This window comes from Elgaria multicarinata, chromosome 9, assembly GCF_023053635.1.
Source record: "Elgaria multicarinata webbii isolate HBS135686 ecotype San Diego chromosome 9, rElgMul1.1.pri, whole genome shotgun sequence".
Classification (NCBI taxonomy): Eukaryota; Metazoa; Chordata; class Lepidosauria; order Squamata; family Anguidae; genus Elgaria; species Elgaria multicarinata.
In genome coordinates this window covers 17561268-17579795 of record NC_086179.1, presented here as the reverse complement: position 1 = coordinate 17579795, position 18528 = coordinate 17561268, and the positions used below count along the sequence as shown (strand labels likewise).

General features: G+C 44.6%; 1 protein-coding gene across 1 annotated transcript in view; it reads left to right on the top strand.

Moving 5' to 3' along the window:
* The window catches only part of DERA (deoxyribose-phosphate aldolase), a 53805-nt gene that overhangs the window by 24675 nt on the left and 10602 nt on the right, over positions 1 to 18528 (top strand). The window contains exon 6 of the mRNA XM_063134418.1: positions 1854 to 1982. Coding sequence (XP_062990488.1) covers positions 1854 to 1982 — 129 coding nt within the window. The remainder of the gene's footprint in view (positions 1 to 1853; positions 1983 to 18528) is intronic.

Here is an 18528-nt window from a genome sequence, read left to right as displayed (position 1 = left end):
TTCTTCCTCAAGGCATCAAAATTTAAGAGTAGAGCCCACTAGGGAGGGGGGCATGTTCTCATGACCAGGAGCAGGAGAGGACAACCACCAGCCCACTGCATTGGCCAATCTGCCCTGCCCATCCCCAAATTGCACCCCTTGTCCTCTGGTTCCTCCAAGCGCCGGCTGAGTCATGTTCCTGCAAGTCCCGACTGAGAGCTCTATGCCTCTCTACACAGGAAATAAATGGGTGGAGCAGATTGAGATTTCAAGGGAGAGGAGGAGCTTTGAGACAGGGGCCTTGCCCACGTCACATTAGCTTGACCTGGGGGCCAAATCCCCTGACTGAAAATAGGTTTTCCATCCCTTGCCTGGAGAGTATCAGATTGGAAGAAGGCGAGTAACATGTGATTTCTGAATCCCTTGTAACCTTTTTGAGATTGGAGGGGAACCTCCTAGCCCAGGCCCATATTACCAGTTTTGGCATAGCCTCAGCACTGTTGGCTCCAATGGTTTGTGTGAAATACGCCAACTTCAAACCAGGGGTTACCAAACCAGGGTATTAAAACAAACTGTAGTGAAGGCTTAACCAGAGTCTAGGGTTCAGGCAAAATGCTAAACCAGGTGCGGAGAAATGTTCAGGGGTCACAATTCTGGGGTGGGGGGCAAAAATAGAAAAAATGTCAACGCATGATAGCTTAAAGCTCTTGTTGCTAGTAATGAAGGCTTAGGAGTGGCATTTAGAACGGGGGGGAACTTCACAGTATCTGGAAAACTACGAAATGATTAGTGGGTCAGGGGATGTGGGGTGGACTAGGGGACGAGGCCTTGACCATGTGGGGGGGGGAGGGAACTGCAGGGCTGGATTGGGACCCCCACCATTGTGCTAAAGGGTGGTAAGTCTAAAATGGAACCAGAGGTTTCTGGTCTCACCCTTCTTGCCAGAGGAGAGACATAAACGGGAGCTCTCAGAGTGGTTAGGTTTATTCCCATCATGATAAACTATAATATCTAAATGCAGCCAGTTAGCTTAATGGGTCAGATGATGATGATGATGATGATGATGATGACATTTATATACCACCCTATAGCTGAAGCTGTCTGGGTGGTTTACAAAGATTAAAAGACTGAACATTAAAAATCAATATACAGAATTTAAAAACATAAAAACAGCTGGCTTTTAAAACAATTTAAAACAAAACTCTCAGCCAGTCCAAACATAGTTCTGGAGTCAGTTAAAACTCAACATATGCTGTGAAATGCCTGGGAGAAAAGAAAAGTCTTAACCTGGCGCCGAAAGTATAACAATGTTGGCGCCAGGCGGACCTCATCGGGGAGATCGTTCCATAATTGGGGGGCTACCACCGAGAAGGCCCTCTCCCTTGTTGCCATCCTCCGAGCTTCCCTCGGAGTACGCACCCAGAGGAGGATTGCATCTGCTCTTGTTTTTGAAACTCCATTCCTAAGGACCTTCTTTTTGTAATATTTGGGGCCTTTTTCTTTCTTTCTCTTAACGTGGTACATATTATTTGTGGATTTTATCTTTGATTTGTAAACCACCCTGAAATCTCCACTGAAGGGCAGCATGCGCGTCTTTTAAATACATGAAATAAAGATACATCATTTTGATGGGAGGTAGCAGGAGAGACGTAAAAGATGACTTGTTTAGTTCCAGTTCTCCAATACTCACACTGGAGCAGAAACTAATTTCGACAGTGGGGAGAACAACCTCAAATTTTAATTCTACATCTAAAGCAGCTGCGTTGGATTTTGAAAATTGACTCGATTTTAGCTGTTAATCTAGAACTGGTATATAATACTGAGGTGTGTTTTTAACGAACTCCTTCCCCTTTCTTACTTTCTTTTCCTTCTAGCTCTTTATGAGGAAATCCGCCAGTTCCGCCAGGCCTGTGGAGAAGCTCACATGAAAGCCATCTTGGGGACAGGAGAATTGGGATCGTTTACTAATGTCTACAAAGCCAGTCTTACAGCCATGATGGCAGGTAATGGCAGAAAGTAGCAGTGTAGCTGTTGAGTGTGCCAGTCAGCTATGACCTTTTGCAGTATACTCCATTCCTTTCCCCCTCCCCTCCCCCAGTTATCTGGTTCTCACCCCTCCCCACCATAAACAGTCAATATTCCTTGACTGGTAAGTATGCTGAGTCCTTACTGAGGCACTGCGGGGTGAATCCAGGGTGTTTTTTCTTAAGTTTTTGTACTGTTACAAACCTTGTGGTTTCCCCAAGACTGCTGATAACAATTCCTTGTGTCATTTTGGCTACGTAAGTATCCATACTTATGTGTCTCCAACCCCTAATTAAAGAATAAGTTTACTATTAGTATAAAGGATCCTTCCAAGTTGAGAAAGTGGCCCTATATTCCCTAGTAAGAAAATAAGAAGAGCCATGCTGGATCAGACGGAGAGTCCACAGTGGACAACCAGCTGTCGACCAGGGACCCACAAGCAGGACACGGTGCAACAACACTTTCCCACCCATGTTCCCCAGCAACGGGTGTATATAGGTTTACTGCCTCTGATTCTGGAGGTAGCACATAGCTATCAGGACTAGTACCCATTGATAGCCTTCTCCTGCAGGAATTTATCCAACCCCCTTTTTAAAGCTATCCCAATTGGTGGCCATCACTACATCGATTCACTGTGTGAAGAAGTGCTTCCATTTATCTGTCCTGAACCTCCCACTAATTAGTTTCATGGGAGAACCCCTTTGGGTTCTAGTATTATAGGAGAGGGAGAAAAATGTCTCCCTATCCACATTCCAGATCAGTAGGATTTAGCTTTTAGGAAGTAAAATATCTGGATTGACCATGAGGTCAGAACCCCCAAAAAGCCCTACATTTTTTTCAGGGTTAGTGGGGAAACAGTAGGGGAATGCTGTAATCTTTCTACTGTCCTGCTCATAGATTGCCCTTGGAAAATCCTTCTAGCTTTCAGTTGCAAAAAAAGGTTATGTTGGGAAAAGTCCTGATGACACACTAGTAGCTGTGCTGAGACATGCAGCCTGACCCTGTAGTGTATTATCCGAGGCGGCAAGAGGATAGGACCAGATGCAAAGGAGTTTTAGATGAGTAAACTGTTCAATGCAAAGTCTTCACTTGCTCATTATTCCCTGGCATGTGTGAGAGTGTGTATGTGTAAATGTCAACCTGATTTGAATCTATGGCATCAGTGCACCCCTCTCTCACTTTCAGTGTCTGGAGAAAGTATTTCTCTCACGAGATTCTGTTGCCTTTCAGTAGGCCCAGTGTCAGTACCTCTCAGACAGGTTCCAGGGCCACAGCCTCTGAAAACCCCACCAGCTCTATTGTCTGCCATTTAAACTTCCCACAATGCCTCAGAGCACCATTTTAAAATGGTGGCTGATAGTTGTCTACCTCTTCTGCCAGATAAACTGGTGGAGGGGGGCACCAGCATAGGAGGGAATCCATTTAGGGCAGTACACAACTTTAAAGCTAAAATAGCCAAAATCATACAAACAAATTAAGAACCAATAGGGGAACTCCAGATGGCCACGCCCCCTTTCCCCTGACCGCCAATTCGCCTTTAGCCCTTCCCACCACTGAAATAGGCTCCCCCCCCCAAGCTTCTGTGGAATAGAATTCAGCCATGGAACTGAAAGACGTTCTTCCCCTGAGATAGATAAACAACGGAGAGGAACCAATGTTTTAGCAGAGAACTTCTAAAGGCACAATACCTTCCTGGGAAAGAATGACTGAGCGGGACTGACCTTGGCCACTTGTAGGAGGGTGTTACAGAGTTCTGGGGCTACCACAGAAAAGGCCCTGTCCCGTCGTTGAAGTAAAGACTGGGCAGTACTGTGTTTGTTTGAAGGTGGAATGTCTCAGACCGCTCAATCAGAAATCCAGTTTTTGTTTTCCTATGGAGTGATAGCCTGGGAGATACTGCGTTCAGATAACTATGGGGTAGCTCAGTTCACATTTTATTTTCCCCCATAGTGGGTGGGTGGGATCACGTGCATGCCAAAATCTCGGTATCAGGGGGATAGTTTCCCCTGGAAAGTATCGAGCGAACAGACCTGCGGTGTAACATTGCTCTGCTGATTTAGCAACTTGGTCCACTGCAGCCACACTGCACCCTTATGTGGGTCACACACGGGTTGAGGAAGAATTTGGTTGGGGCAAGATGAGAGAGTAGTAATAGGAAGCACAAGCATGCCTCTTTCAGCATCTCCCCGCTCCACTCGTCATTAGCACAATGCTTTAACCAAAAATGCTTGAGTATTAATTCAGATCTAGAAAACCAGCAGGCACCACGGTCCAGATCTCAATCAGAGACCAAAGGGCGCAAAATAGGAACCTTGTTCCAATCCAGGTCCTGCTGCAGCAACAGCCCTTTTGATGGTTGTACAGGCTGCTTGTTCATTTAACACTTCTTGCAGCTCTCCAAAACATGCATTAATCTCTCTTTTTAAATCATTAGAGCAAAAGATGACCCCTTATTAATCCAATTGGCACTTCACAGTTACTTTTGGGGGTTGCTTTTTGCATTGGTGCAATTTCCCTGCAATACAGCAGGTGGCTCTGCTGTTAATGATATCCGTTCCTCTCTCCCGCTTGCATTGCTATGGCTGCATCCGTGCACTTTCCCGTTTTTTAAACATATGTAGTCGCTTCCATTCATCTGTGACTTTGTTAGTGGCTGTGTGTTTTCATTTGGAGTGAGCGTAACTGCCAAAGGTAAGAGACCCCATTTTGAAAGCAGAGCAGCTCCCGTTCTTTGGGAATCTTGAGAAACGGACCTTCTGTTGGAAGTCAGTGCCGAACTGATGGAAAGTTAGAAGAAGGGGGGGGGGGGAAATAGGCCGCCAGAGCTAACTCCTGTGTTTGGTTGTTGTTGTTGTTGTTCCTCCATGGCATTGTCACGTGGTCTGAGTCAAAGTGCAAGGACAGATTTTCCAGGAGTCATTGATTAGGGTGCCCTGCCCTCTTTTAAATCTGGTCATTCTAGTATAGCTCCTGCAGCTTTAACTGTTGTGATAAAGAGGAAATTTCCCCAGGTTATCCATATATACAAATGACACCTGCTGAAATTCCCTTTTCTATGCAACTGTTAAAGATACACGAGCCCTGTCCTCCTTTTCATATGGTCACCCTAATAAAAACAAATATGTATTTACAGAAAACATCGCAACTTGAAGAGTGATCTTACCAAAGCAAGGGGCCAAATTTTAATGCACCTGGCCCACTTCTCCTCACCCCAGTGAACTACACAAACTAGCATTAGAGAAGAAGCCTTATATGAAAAGGAGGACAGGGCTCCTGTGTCTTTAACAGTTGCATAGAAAAGGAATTTCAGCAGGTGTCATTTGTATATATGGAGAACCTGGTGAAATTCCCTCTGCATCACAACAGTTAAAGTGCAGAAGCTATGCTAGAGTGACCAGATTTAAAAGAGGGCAGGGCACCTGCAGCTTTAACTGTTGTGATGAAGAGGAAATTCCACCAGGTTCTCCATATATACAAATGACATCTGCTGAAATCTCTTTTTCAATGCAACTGTTAAAGATACAAGAGCCCTGTCCTTCTTTTCATATGGTCACCCTATCATTGATGCCTAATCACCTGCGGAATATCACGGAAGTCTGGAATGCCTGCATTCCTGTGCCAGGCCTACTGAATCACAGAGGTGGGCTAGAAAGACTATTTAGTTGGGGTCCCCAACCTTTTGGGATTGGTGGATGCATTTGTTGTGGTGGCACTGTCACAAAATGAATGCCACAGGGGTCACATCGCCCATTCAAAATGGCTGCCATGGTGGGCATGGCTGGTTGCAGAAAACCCATTCCCAGAAACCAAGCTGGTGAAATTAAAAGTTAACGTGGCCAAGTGCAAGGCAGAGGTACGGATCTGAGATCCAAAGCACAAAATCACTCTTTTGAATAGAAATAAAGAGGGTGCTGGAGGGAACACTTGGGTTTGCAGCAAGCCAGACTCCTAGTTGTTGTTGCTTTTTTTTTTAAAAAAAATTAATTTTTAGAAATCTTAAAATAAAATTCAGGAGGAGCAGGGAATCTGGCAAGTGCTGAGAGAGGTGTCCATAGGTACCACTTTGAAGACTCCAGCTTTAATATCATTCCTGAGAGTTTGGGCATACCACACCAGGTGGACCTTTGGTCTGATCCAACAGGATGCTTCTTATGCAAGCCCTGGACAAAGTTTGAAAACCTCTGCCTTCAAATCAAGTGTTTCTTATTGTGAAATGAGGGTTGCTAATTGTGATGAAAGTCCTTGTGGACTAGAGCCTCCCATATTCAGACGCATCATCCAAGGCCAGCCCAAGATATTTTGCTTTTTGAAGAGAAGAACAAGATGGCGCCCTTCTCCCATTCCATGTACAAAAGCCAAAATGACTGACAATTAAAGCTTTCTTCAACTTTGCTGATGGGATGGCACCCTCTATAACCCCTGAAGGCAGCAGACTACTTAGGGAGTGCAGAGCAGCCCGTGTGGTACCTAACTCTCTCCTCCGACACCTTGCTGCTGCCTCTCATCATTTGCTGCCTGAGGCAGCTGCCTCACTCTGCCTAATGGTAGGACCGTCTCTGGCATCATCACTTCTGGGTTGGGAATGGCCAACCACACCCTAGCCCTGGCCTCAACTACCAGGAATCCCGACCCATTCAGAAAAACAAGGGGGATAACGCTTCTCAGCTCAGGGGGGTGAATATTTAAATTGGCATGAGAAAGATGGATTAACACAACTTCAAAAAGTGCGATGAAAACGAGAGCGAGAGAGCACACATGGACTCTCCATCCTAAAAAGCACACCTAGCTGGGCCTGCGAGGACTTAGCAATGTGTTTTCTGCGTTTGATTATTTATAGATGCAGCTTTGATATGGTATATCAGCTTTTCTGATTTTTTTCATGGTTTGAAATTGGGTGGGACAAAGCGTGAATTGCTGGAAGTTGCTACAATGTTAGAGGTCTTAGATCAGCGGTTCTCAACCTCTGGGTCGGGACCCCTTTGGGGGTCGAATGACCCTTTCACAGGGGTCGCCTAAGACCATCGGAAAACACATATTTCCGATGGTCTTAGGAAACTGTATTGACTGAACTATGTCATGCATCATCTTTTGTATTATTAAAGCTATTGTTATGTATTATTTTCATTAGCAAACCATCCCATGACAATGGATCGTGTAGAGAAAAACGAAAATAATTTTATGGTTGGGGGTCACCACAACATGAGGAACTGTATTAAAGGGTCGTGGTATTAGGAAGGTTGAGAACCACTGTCTTAGATCATTGGGACTACAGAAGTAGGAGACCGTGTTTGGTGGAGCCTGAACCGCTGCAGCACTTGCATTTATGTTAATTGTCTGGTGAATAATTTAAAGGGGCCTGTTTATTTTTTAATAAAAGGGAAAGATATAAATTGTCTCTGTGTGGGTAATGTTACTTACAGCTGCCAGCGAACAGATGTTGGGAGTTCTTAAATAGATATCTTAGTCTACAGCAAGTTACAAGAGTGAAGAACAAACTTTTTTTTTTAATTTACACTCCCACCCATTCATTTAAAATTGATTTTCTGACAAGTTTGTGTATATATACACACACACACACTCACACTGCTTATAAATATTTAATTTAGGTTGTGCTACGTGTGTGTGTGTGTGTTGGCAGGGATTGCATTTTAATGATTATGATAGACTATTTTAATATAAAGCTATTAAATAAGTTTCATTTATTCTTTGCAGCTAGACTTGCCCAGAGTGAGTCAGTTGGATGTTTGTGTATGGAGATTGGGTACAAATTAGAACGGTGTTTGGATGCAGCAAAAGTCTTAAAAATGGGCCTCTCATTGACAAATAGTTTCAGTCCTTCAAAGTATGTGGCGAGAAAAAAGGCAGGTGATGCTAAAGGCCTGGGAATCCACCATGTCTCTTTGGATAAATCAGGAGATGCAGGATGCAGATTCTCTGCAGTTGTTGAGCGGAGGGCTTTGCGCCTTCAGTTCCCTCATTTGCAATAGAGCCAGGGCTTGGGTTTGAAAGAAGGGACTGTTAAAATTCTGAGATCTGAAGACCCAGATACCGGAAAGACCACTTTTTACCATGCAAGCCTGTCTGAATCTTGTGGTCATTTTTGGAGGCCTTCCACTGTGTTTCTCCCTCATTCCCTCACATCCCGGCGTGTGAAGTTAGGCAGGCGGTGTCAGGAGGGAGGGGCCTTCTCGGTCATGGCTCCCCATGCCCTCTCCCAGGAGGCTCACCTAGTGCCAACCGTGATGTCATTTAGGTGCCGGGTGAAGGTCTTTGCATTTGCCCAGGCTTTTTATCATCTAGTGCAGCCTTCCCCAAGCTGGTGCCCTCCAGATGTTTTGGACTACAACTCCCAGCATTCCTGACCATTGGCCATGCTGACTGGGGCAGATGGGAGTTGGTCCAAAACACCTAGAGAGCACTAGGTTGGGATCTAGTGTGAGTCTTTTGTCAAGTTCTGTCCCGTCCCCCGCAATTTTGCTGAATTCTGTAGTTCTATTTTAGCTGCAGGTCTCTGCAGCTTTTTGTCTTCCTGTTTGATTATTGTTGGTTTTATATGCATTGTTTTTATGTTTCTTGTTTTTATTACCTTGTAATAAACCACCCTGGGAATTTTAGTGGCATAAAGATATTTTAAATAAGCTTGAAGCAAGGGATGCTAAATGCATTGTCACTTCTGTGCTTACAGTGGTCACTTAGCAGCAGCCCAATTTTATGTATTGTGATCCTACTTCAGAATTTCTCCATAGGGTAGATTTGACAGTGTAGGTCTCTATATACCATACACACATGTGAATATATGTACATATTGGGAGGGGAGGAGGAAACTGTTCTTGTAATGCAAACTGGGCCTAATGTTTTGGTGGTCATTGTCTTCTTTTGCCAAGTCTAACCCTACTGCCTCTGTTTTGGGAGAAGATGTTTCAGGTAGTCAATCAGAATCAGATTCAGAACTAGAAGATGCAGTGCCAGACACCAGCCAGCCTGTACCAGTGGGGGAGGAAGCTCTCATGGGCGATTCCCCAGCTGGGAGTCAGCCCTCTCCAGAGCTTAACTCCTCAAGGCCAAATCCTACACACTCAGTGGGAAGTGGGGTTTCTTCCGGAGGTGAGCATCCCAACAAACTAGCTGATGCTAGGGTCCGCCGGAAGCTCAAACGCACAGCACGGAGGGAAGGTGTGAGAAAGTCAGTTTGATTACACCAGAACCTGCCTCCACACCAGGCGCTCTGAAGTTACGGGTGTTTGGGAAGTGGGTTCCTATTCTTCTTGAGCGGACAATTGTCTTGCTTAGTTTGCATAGTTTTGCCTAGAGGGACGTTTCCAAGAGGTTAGACTCTATTCAGGTAGAAGAGACGTTTGTTGCATGATAAAAGCTTTGTGGATTACTTAGCAAGCCTCGTCATTTGCCTCCCATCAAAAGCAGGAGTGTTCTGAGAAACACAACATCTTTAGTAGGAGGCTACATGTCAAAATGTCTAGATGTTTTGTGTGGGAGCACCCCGTGCTCCTGAGCTTGGTGCAGCCAAATGGCACAGGTCGTGTGGGCTTTAACAGCCATGGAATCCACTTGGTCCTGCAATGTACTGATGATATGATCAATTCATGACAGGGCTGAGGGCATGGGAGATGATGAGAACCCATCCCAGATCCAGGTGGAATCTACTGAGGCCTCACTCCTGATTTCCACTGTGGGCTCCTTCTGCCAGATCCTTGAATTCCGTTTTGTTCCAGAATTTTAGCCATAACCGTACTACCCTGCAACTAGTATGCATGTGGTACTTTGATGTGAATATCTGTTCACATCTGCATTGAGCTGTAGAGAGCCATTGCAGCTCAACACGTACTGCACTTTCCATGTGGAGGGTGCACATGAAAATTGACCAGCTCATCTGGTCTGCCGCTGTGCATTGGATTCCTTTGTTTCCTGTGTTCATTGGGATCTTGTAGAGCAGGGGTCCCCAATTCAGCGCCATGGCACTCATGGGCAGTGGCACCTGCAAAGCTCTTCACTCCCTGCTCCCTTCAGAATTTTTTTTAACTAAGATACTGGAAAACATTGGAGCATCTGGCTCTCCTTCCTATTCCTGAACCTGCAGGAAGAGAACGCAAGGCAACGGGGGAGAGAGGAGAGAAAGAGCAAGGCTATGGACTGCAAGAGGAGAGAATCAGCAAGATGGGAGAGGAAGAGCGAGCCTAGGGGCTAAGAAGGGAGAGAGGAAGGCAAAGGATGGGGAAGGGAGAGGAAGAGCAAAGAAAGGGGTTGGGAGGAGAAGCGAAAGGCTGAGAGTGGAAAGTGAGAAGGAAAACAAAGGGAAAGGTCTGTGTGGACAGAAGAAGATTGGGTGGGCCAGAAGCTACTCTTTCTATTTCTTCCTCCCTTCCAGCAGGGCTCCCAGCCTCTAACCGTGCTATCTTTCTCTCCTCACATCTCTTGCCTAGCCAGGCCCCAACGGCAGCCATTCTGTGACTTTCCACATGCTTCATGGGAGCCATTTTGTGGTGGTGCCCACAGCAGTTTCTTTAGGGTGAGCATATGAAAAGGAGGGCAGGGCTCCTGTATCTTTAACAGTTGCATAGAAAAGGGAGTTTCAGCAGGTGTCATTTGTATATATGGGGAACCTGGTGAAATTCCCTCTTCATCAAAACAGTTAAAGGTGCAGCAGCTATACTAGAGTGACCAGATTTAAGAGGGCAGGGCACCTGCAGCTTTAACTGTTGTGATGAAGAGGAAATTTCACCAGGTTCCCCCTATATACAAATGACACCTGCTGAAATTTCCTTTTCAATACAACTGTTAAAGATACAGGAGCCCTGTCCTCCTTTTCATATGGTCACCCTAGTTTCTTAAATTCCTAAATGTGCCCACAGGTCCCAAAAGGTTAGGGAGCCCTGCTATAGAGGTTTCTTTATACGTAATTTAGGACAATGACTTCGGATATTTGTGTGTGTGTTTCCAGAATCCCGTAGGTTGTTGCCCATGCATAGCTGCAGCTGAAAGATAGCAAGGTCAGGGTGAGTGGCTTATTTGTTTGGGAAAGTGATGCACGAGGCAATCCCCGGTCACTGATCAAACTACCAAACAAAAGCACGACGTCTCCTGGTTTACAATTTTCAGAATGCAGTATAAGCATTGTTATAGAAGGAAAACATATCAAAGATTACAGGAATTCCCTCCTCCCCTCAAAGCCCACTTGTAAACTAAATTTAGCCACACACAGCTCGATTTGTACATATCCACCTCTTGTTCTCTCCCCAACCCCCTATGGAAACATGGCCTGTAAGCTCTTTGGGGCAGACACCCGTCTTTTGTTAAATGATTCTTGAACAGGCCATGTATGCTGATGGCACTACGGAAATAAATAACCATACGTACTTTTGCTTTGATAAGCTTCATCACTTATTCTGAGCAAAGCCTTTTAGCTTCTTTGGTGCGGGCTGTGGGGGTTTGACACAGAATAGTCTGGGCATTCAAACTTAAAGCCTAAAGGTTTCAAAGCAGAAAAGAATAACTTCTGCCTTTCTTCAAGGCAGGCACTTTTATTGCAATCCCAGTGCTTTTATCAGGAACTATTTGGGGCCGGGGGGGGGGGGGTACACTCAAGTTGACATTGAAGTGTGATGATCTTGGTTGTGTGTGTGTGTGTGTGTGTGTGTGTTTTTATATTGGCCTTTTTAAAAAGTTATGTTTAAAATTCATAGCACTTTCAAAGCCTGATAAAGGAGCCTAATTTTCTAGCCTGCTTTGTTCGGTGTAATATATTTTTCTAAATCCATTTCAAGCAGCCCATTTTTCCATTTCAGCAACTTTCCCGCAAGTTTGGTAGACAATGGGCTTTTATTAATAAAATTAGTTAACAACTTACTGCTGACGCTGGAAAGCATCAGAGTTAAATCAAGTTTCTGGAAATGTCTGTACCTTGTGCAGTGAAAGTTGAGAGGCATGGTCAGGGAGCATCTGATGCTGGAACCTTAGCAAAGCTCATGTGGACATGGTCAGTCATGGAGAACCCTGTATAAGCTATATTACTAGATAGGGAAAAGGTCCTCAACACCAAAGTGCACATGGTAGGAATAAAATGTGTGTGCCTGCTGAATTAAGAGGTCTCTTCCTGGGGCTTGTCTATATGGCTCTGTGAACCGCCCAGAGAGCTTCGGCTATTGGGCGGTATAAAAATGTAATAAATAAATAAATAAATAAATAAATAAAATAAATAATACCCCAACCTAAATATGCATATTTGTGTTTCAGGACACATGACGCAGCCATCCATTTGCCGTAGTGCCGGGTTTTTAACACATTAACGCGCATATTCGCATTCGCGATTTACCGGGACTTTTAGATCATGTCCGAGGCCACAGCTAGACCTAAGGTTTATCCTGGGATCATCCAGGGTTTGCCCCTGCCTGAGCACTGGATCCCCTGTGTGTCACCTAGATGAACAGGTTTGACCTCTGGACGATCCAGGGATAAACCTTAGGTCTAGCTATGGCCCGAGTTTGCGCTGCGTTATGGTTATGTGTCGTTGGGAGAGTTAAATAGCATTTTGACATGTGGGCGGAGCTTTGAGGGCAGGATTGGCCGCTTTCCCACCTATCGGTTGCCTCGTTCCTTCGCACCGTTTTTAGTTTGAATTCTCTGATTCTGTGGAGGGTGTTCGAGCACTTTGCTTATGGCACAGTTGAATTCTTTGCCCCAAATCACATCCTTATGTTCTCCCCTGACAGGACACAACTTAGTGTGCTGTGTGGCTTGGATGGTAGATCAACTTTAGAAGGAGCTCTGAATGCAAAGAGATTGGAAAACACAGCTCCGCAGAGAGAACTTCTTAAAACAAAGAGGGGGAAACGGACAGCCAGAGGAAGGAGACGTGTTCAGTCCCCCTCTCGCATCCTCCTCTGCTGCCTCGTTCCTTCCCCCCCTCCCAGTTTGTCTGTGATATGAATCTGCGGAGCCCCGCATATAAAATTTATAGCTTCCCTCATCTCTACTCCGTAGCTTCGTATCATTGTATATGCGCACGTGTGCATATACACTGCACTACAAAATAAACTGCATTACAAAAAAACTGCACTACAAAAAAAAAATCAGGACATAAATTGCTGTTGCTGCAGTGTGACACTCTTTACTTACATTCGAATCAATGAAAAACTGTGTTTATATTTAATGAGGAGCAATCCCGTTGTCGTATAGATGGGGGCCTGTAGATCCCTGATCTGCAACTAGACATCCTGGGGCAGGGATGTATACTCTCAGAATGCTGTAGTGGGATGGAGGGTGAAGTCCTAGAATTCCAGAGCGAGGGCTTGCAGGATTGAAGTCCCAGTACTTTTTGATCAGGCTCTTGTCAATGTGCCTACTATATCCTGGACCCTTTGAGCAACTATTTAAGGATTTTTTGCCTCTTTATGAGTCCCTTCTCCTTCTCAGTAACGTGGGGCGTAGGCTGTAGACAGGAGGCGATTGGCACACCAGACAATTTAGGTTTAACACAAGAGTTTACTAATATACTAAAATGAGCAAATTACAGTTAAAAGTATTAGTTAATAGAGCTGAATGATTAAAAAAAGGCATTAAAAGGAAATAAAAGTTGCAAAAACACAAAGTTCTTTTACCCTAACCTGCACCTAGACTTCTTCACTCTGCTTTTTTCTGCTCCTTCCGCATGCTGTAGCCTACTGTTTTAGGCTTGAAGAAATGAAACTTAACTGGAGAAAAAAACTAGCCCTCTCACAAATAAACCCCAGGCCTCTAAGGCCTGGCTTTATTACCTTCCCTCTGTAGGCCTCAAACCTTCACAGCACCATTTTGAGGCTCGCCTCCCCACCCCTTTGGTTGTTTGCTAGTTTGTTGTACTATTTTTTGTTTGGTGCTACCTTCTTTTTTCACATGGAAAATAGCCGCGTAGAAGCAGCTTCCACACTGCTCCAGGGGCATAGGAATTGGGCTTTTTTATTAATCATGGGCCTGGCCGGATGGTGGCTGATTTGACTGTTACACTCATGCTGTGCGCAAATGTGTGGGTGTGTAGTATGTGGCTTTTGGTTAACACTCTACTGTGGACCATCCAATTTGGACTTTCATTAGTATGTTTGAAAGGATTGCAGTGAAAACTGTGATACAAAAGATTATGCATCAGGCAGATCGCTTTGCATTATTTTAAATTGCAGACTGTGTCCTTATTCTTTATTAAGAGTAAAGCAACTTTAAGCAGTCTGAGGTTATCAAGAGATAATCACATCCCCAGGGTGTATATAGCACTTTGAAACATAACGATAGCGATTACTCTGTGATTGCTATGCTGCTTATTATTCTTTACTGCTTAATAATGGGGCCATAATATTGTTCTTGGATATAGCTAGCTGAATACCACTCTCCAGTTTTAATCATGTAAATGGTTACCATTTACGAAGATTCCCCACCCCACCCCCACCCCAGTATTTGTACTGAAAGGGAATAGCACACAGCTCATCCTGTTTCTAGATGTAGGACTGCTCTTATTTCTAGCCCAAAATGACTTTTCCAAAAGCAACATGACTTTGGTCGTGCTACCAAAAGGCACCAAATAGTGTGCATTTCTCAACTACTACTTCTCAAAAAGCCCTGGGGTGTTTTCTTGCCATACATAGTAGAACTCATCAGTTCGAGACTTACACACATATTAGAGCAAAGACTTTCAAAATAATGCCCCCCCGGCATGGTTTGGTCTGTTCTGGATTTCCTTGCCATGTTTTGTCCGCCTGGAATAAATGGCTGGCGCCTGATTCAGATTGAACTTCCAAGTTTGTATTCAGCCTCTTACTCAGATCTGAACATGCTTGATGTGGGTTGCTCTGCCCTGACACAGCACTTGTTCAAGGGCGATTCCTTACCCCCCCCCTCATCCCCACTGCCAACCCTCTGAAACACCTCTCCTTAGGGTTCCCCCCCCCCCAAAAAAAAAGGCCTGGGATGGAGGAGAGGAAGGCTGCGGTGGGAGGGGGAATAGGGAAAAACCTAGTAGAGAAAACTTTCACAAGCATTTGAATTCCCACCTTCCATACCAGGGTTTCCGCAGGTAAGTTAATTTAGGATGGAATCCTACCATATTTAGACAGGAAAAAAATCCTACAATTCCCAGCTTGCCCCAGTCAGCCATGCTGGAAGTTGTAGGACTTTTTTTCTGTCTAAATTGTACCCTTAGATAAGTCAAGGCAATTAGATATGTTTGTGTATGATAGGGGTAGCAATGGCTACTAGCCATGATAGTGGCTATAGACTCCTTCCAGGATCACAGGCGGCATTTCTCTGAATACCTGTTGCTGGAGAATTAGGGTAGGTCACAGGTTTTGCCTTCACGTACTGCTTGCATACTTTCCATAGGTGTCTGGTTGGCCATTGTGGGAAACGGGATGCTTGAACTAGATAGGTCTTTGGTCTGACCCAGCAGGACTCTTCTTACAGTTGCTTGTTAGTTCTCCTTCTCAAAGCCATTGCGGGCAACAAGGATGATCAGGGGTCTGGAAGCAAAGACCTATGAGGAGAGACTGAAAGAACTGGGCATGTTTAGTCTGGAGAAGAGAAGACTGAGGGGAGACATGATAGCACTCCCAGAGTGCAGGACACGGAATAATGGACTCAAGTTAAAGGAAGCCAGATTCCAGCTGGACATCAGGAAAAAACTTCCTGACTGTTAGAGCAGTGCGACAATGGAATCAGTTACCTAGGGAGGTTGTGGGCTCTCCCACACTAGAGGCCTTCAAGAGGCAGCTGAACAAGCATCTGTCGGGGATGCTTTAGGGTGGATTCCTGCATTGAGCAGGGGGTTGGACTCGATGGCCTTGTAGGCCCCTTCCAACTCTGCTATTCTAGGATTCTATGATTCTATGAAATACTTGAAAGGTCGTCACACAGAGGAGGGCCAGGATCTCTTCTCGATCCTCCCAGAGTGCAGGACATGGAATAATGGGCTCAAGTTACAGGAAGCCAGATTCTGGCTGGACATCAGGAAAAACTTCTTGACTGTTAGAGCAGTACAACAATGGAATCAAGTACCTAGGGAGGTCGTAGCTTCTCCCACACTATAGGCCTTCAAGAGGCAGCTGGACAGCCATCTGTCAGGTATGCTTTAAGGTGGATTCCTGCGAATGATCAGGGGGTTGGACTCGATGGCCTTGTAGGCCCCTTCCAACTTTACTATTCTATGATTCTATGTGCCAAGAGTTGAGACCAATCAGTTCAATCAACCCAGACATGTTGGCCACAGAGCTGTGACTCTGTATTCTACACAGATCTGTACTCTTCCAATGCACACCCCTAAACTATGCAAAGAACGCTTGTCCCATGAGTAGTCAACCGCTGGTGTCACCGTAGGTCTTTCATCGATTGGTCTTAGGATGGCAATGCTGCATTCAGTGCAAGGCCAGGACACGGTATTTCAAGCGTGGCGGGGAGAAGGAATTATAGCAACCAAGGTTCAAATGCTCATGCTTGGATGCGTTCGTGATTAAATTGTTAAAAAGCAAGCCGTGTGTTCTAGGAGCATTTGTGTTTATTTATTTATGCCACATAATAACTATAGTCATGTTATGAGCACAGGTCAGTCACCCTTTTCTTTTTCTTTTTTGAGCAAAATGCCTTTGAGCCTTTGACTTGAATATACAAATGTAAGCATTTATACCTGCAGCAACATTTTCCCCCCTCAAGAGGAAAGAAATGAATCATCCCTTCCCGTCCCCCACCCTGCGCCCCATGTTACTGCTATAACTGTATTTCCGTAAAAAACAAAAAAACCACACTCCAAGATATAGGAGAGCAACACTGGGAGAATGGGCATCTAAATGGCAAATGCTGTTTAGTGTAAGCAAGTGTAAAGTGATGCACATTGGGGCAAAAAATCCCAGCTTCAAGTATAACCTGATGGGATCTGAACTACGTAGTGATGTCCGACCATGAAAGAGATCTTGGAGTTGTGGTGGGCAGCTCGATGAAAATATCAACCCAGTGTTCGGCTTGTGTAAAAAAGGCAAATTAGAAAAGGAATTGAGAATAAAACTATCAATATCATACTGACTTTATACAAATCTATGGTGTGACCACACTTAGAATATTGTGTACAGCTCTTGTCACACAGACCCCAATCAAAAGATATTGTAGAGCTGGAAAAAGTGCAGAAAAATTACCAAGGAGCTGGAGCAACTCACCTATGAGGGAAGGTTGTAACAGCTGGGATTGTTTAGCTTAGACAAAAAGAGGGTAAAGGGAGAGGTGATAGAGGTGTACGGAATGATGCATGGTGAGGAGAATGTGGATAGGACACATTTTTCTCCCTCATAACCCGGGGTCATCCCATGAAATTGATTGGTGGGAGATTCAGGACAGATAAGAGAAAGTACTTCTTATTTATTTATTTATTGCATTTCTGTACTGCCTAGTCTCCGAACCTCTCTGTTCTTCACACAGCATATAGTCAAATGAAGGAATTTGCTACCACAAGATGTTGTGATGGCCACCAATTTGGATGGTTTTAAAAGGGGGTTGGATAAATTCCTGGAGGAGAAGGCTATCTATCAATGGTTATAAGTCCTCATGGCTATGTATTACCTCCAGTAGCAGAGCCAGTATGCATATGTACATCTGTTGCTGGGGAACATGGGTTTGAGGGTGCTATTGCATCGTGTCTTGCTTGTGGGACAACAGCTGGTTGGCCTCTGTGTGAACAGAATGTTGGACTAGATGGACCCTTGGTCTGATCCAGCAGGGCTCTTCTTATGTTCTTTTGACTATACTATAGAGTTTTCATACACTACTCTCTCTCTCTCTGTCCTCCACCCCCCAAAAATAACTGGAGGGCAACCAAATGTATCAGTCCTAGCCAGCGTAGCCAATGGTGGGGTTGATGGGAAGTGTATGCCAAAACACCTGGAGAGCCACAAGTTGCCCACCCGGATGTATACATATAAATTAACACATACACATTTTATGCAAATCTCCCCGCTTTTGTCTTCTTTTTGTGGTAGGAAGCAATGCCTAACTGGCTACTCTGATAACCCCCTTGTGTTTCTGAGCTGTCTGCCTCCAGATCAGTTTCTGACTTTTTAAAACAGCTTATTCCTATTGGACATGGGACACACTCCTGTTCCATACCCAGGTTCATCAGAACCTGAGTTCTATTGGAAGTCTCAGGCAGCCCAGACACTCAAAATTCCTGCATTTGCTAAATCGCAACTGCACACAACACTATGAAATCAGACTCTGGGCCTTTTCTCTTTTTCTAAACTTTATTCTTTTTTTATTTTAACTCTTAAAAAAGAAAAGAAACACTGACAGGTGAATAATGTGGCCAGCAGCACCTTATTTATAAAGCTAGCATGAATTATACTTAATGGCCTCCATTTTAAAACAGTAGTTTGCTTTCTCCATCCCCCCTTTCAAAGTCTCTGTTTTCATTAGTGGAATATAAAATGTTAATAATACCTTTACATTGTAAGGCTCTATGGCAGCATCTATCTTCCAACTTCTTTGTGGAATCCTGCTAGCAAGTTCTCG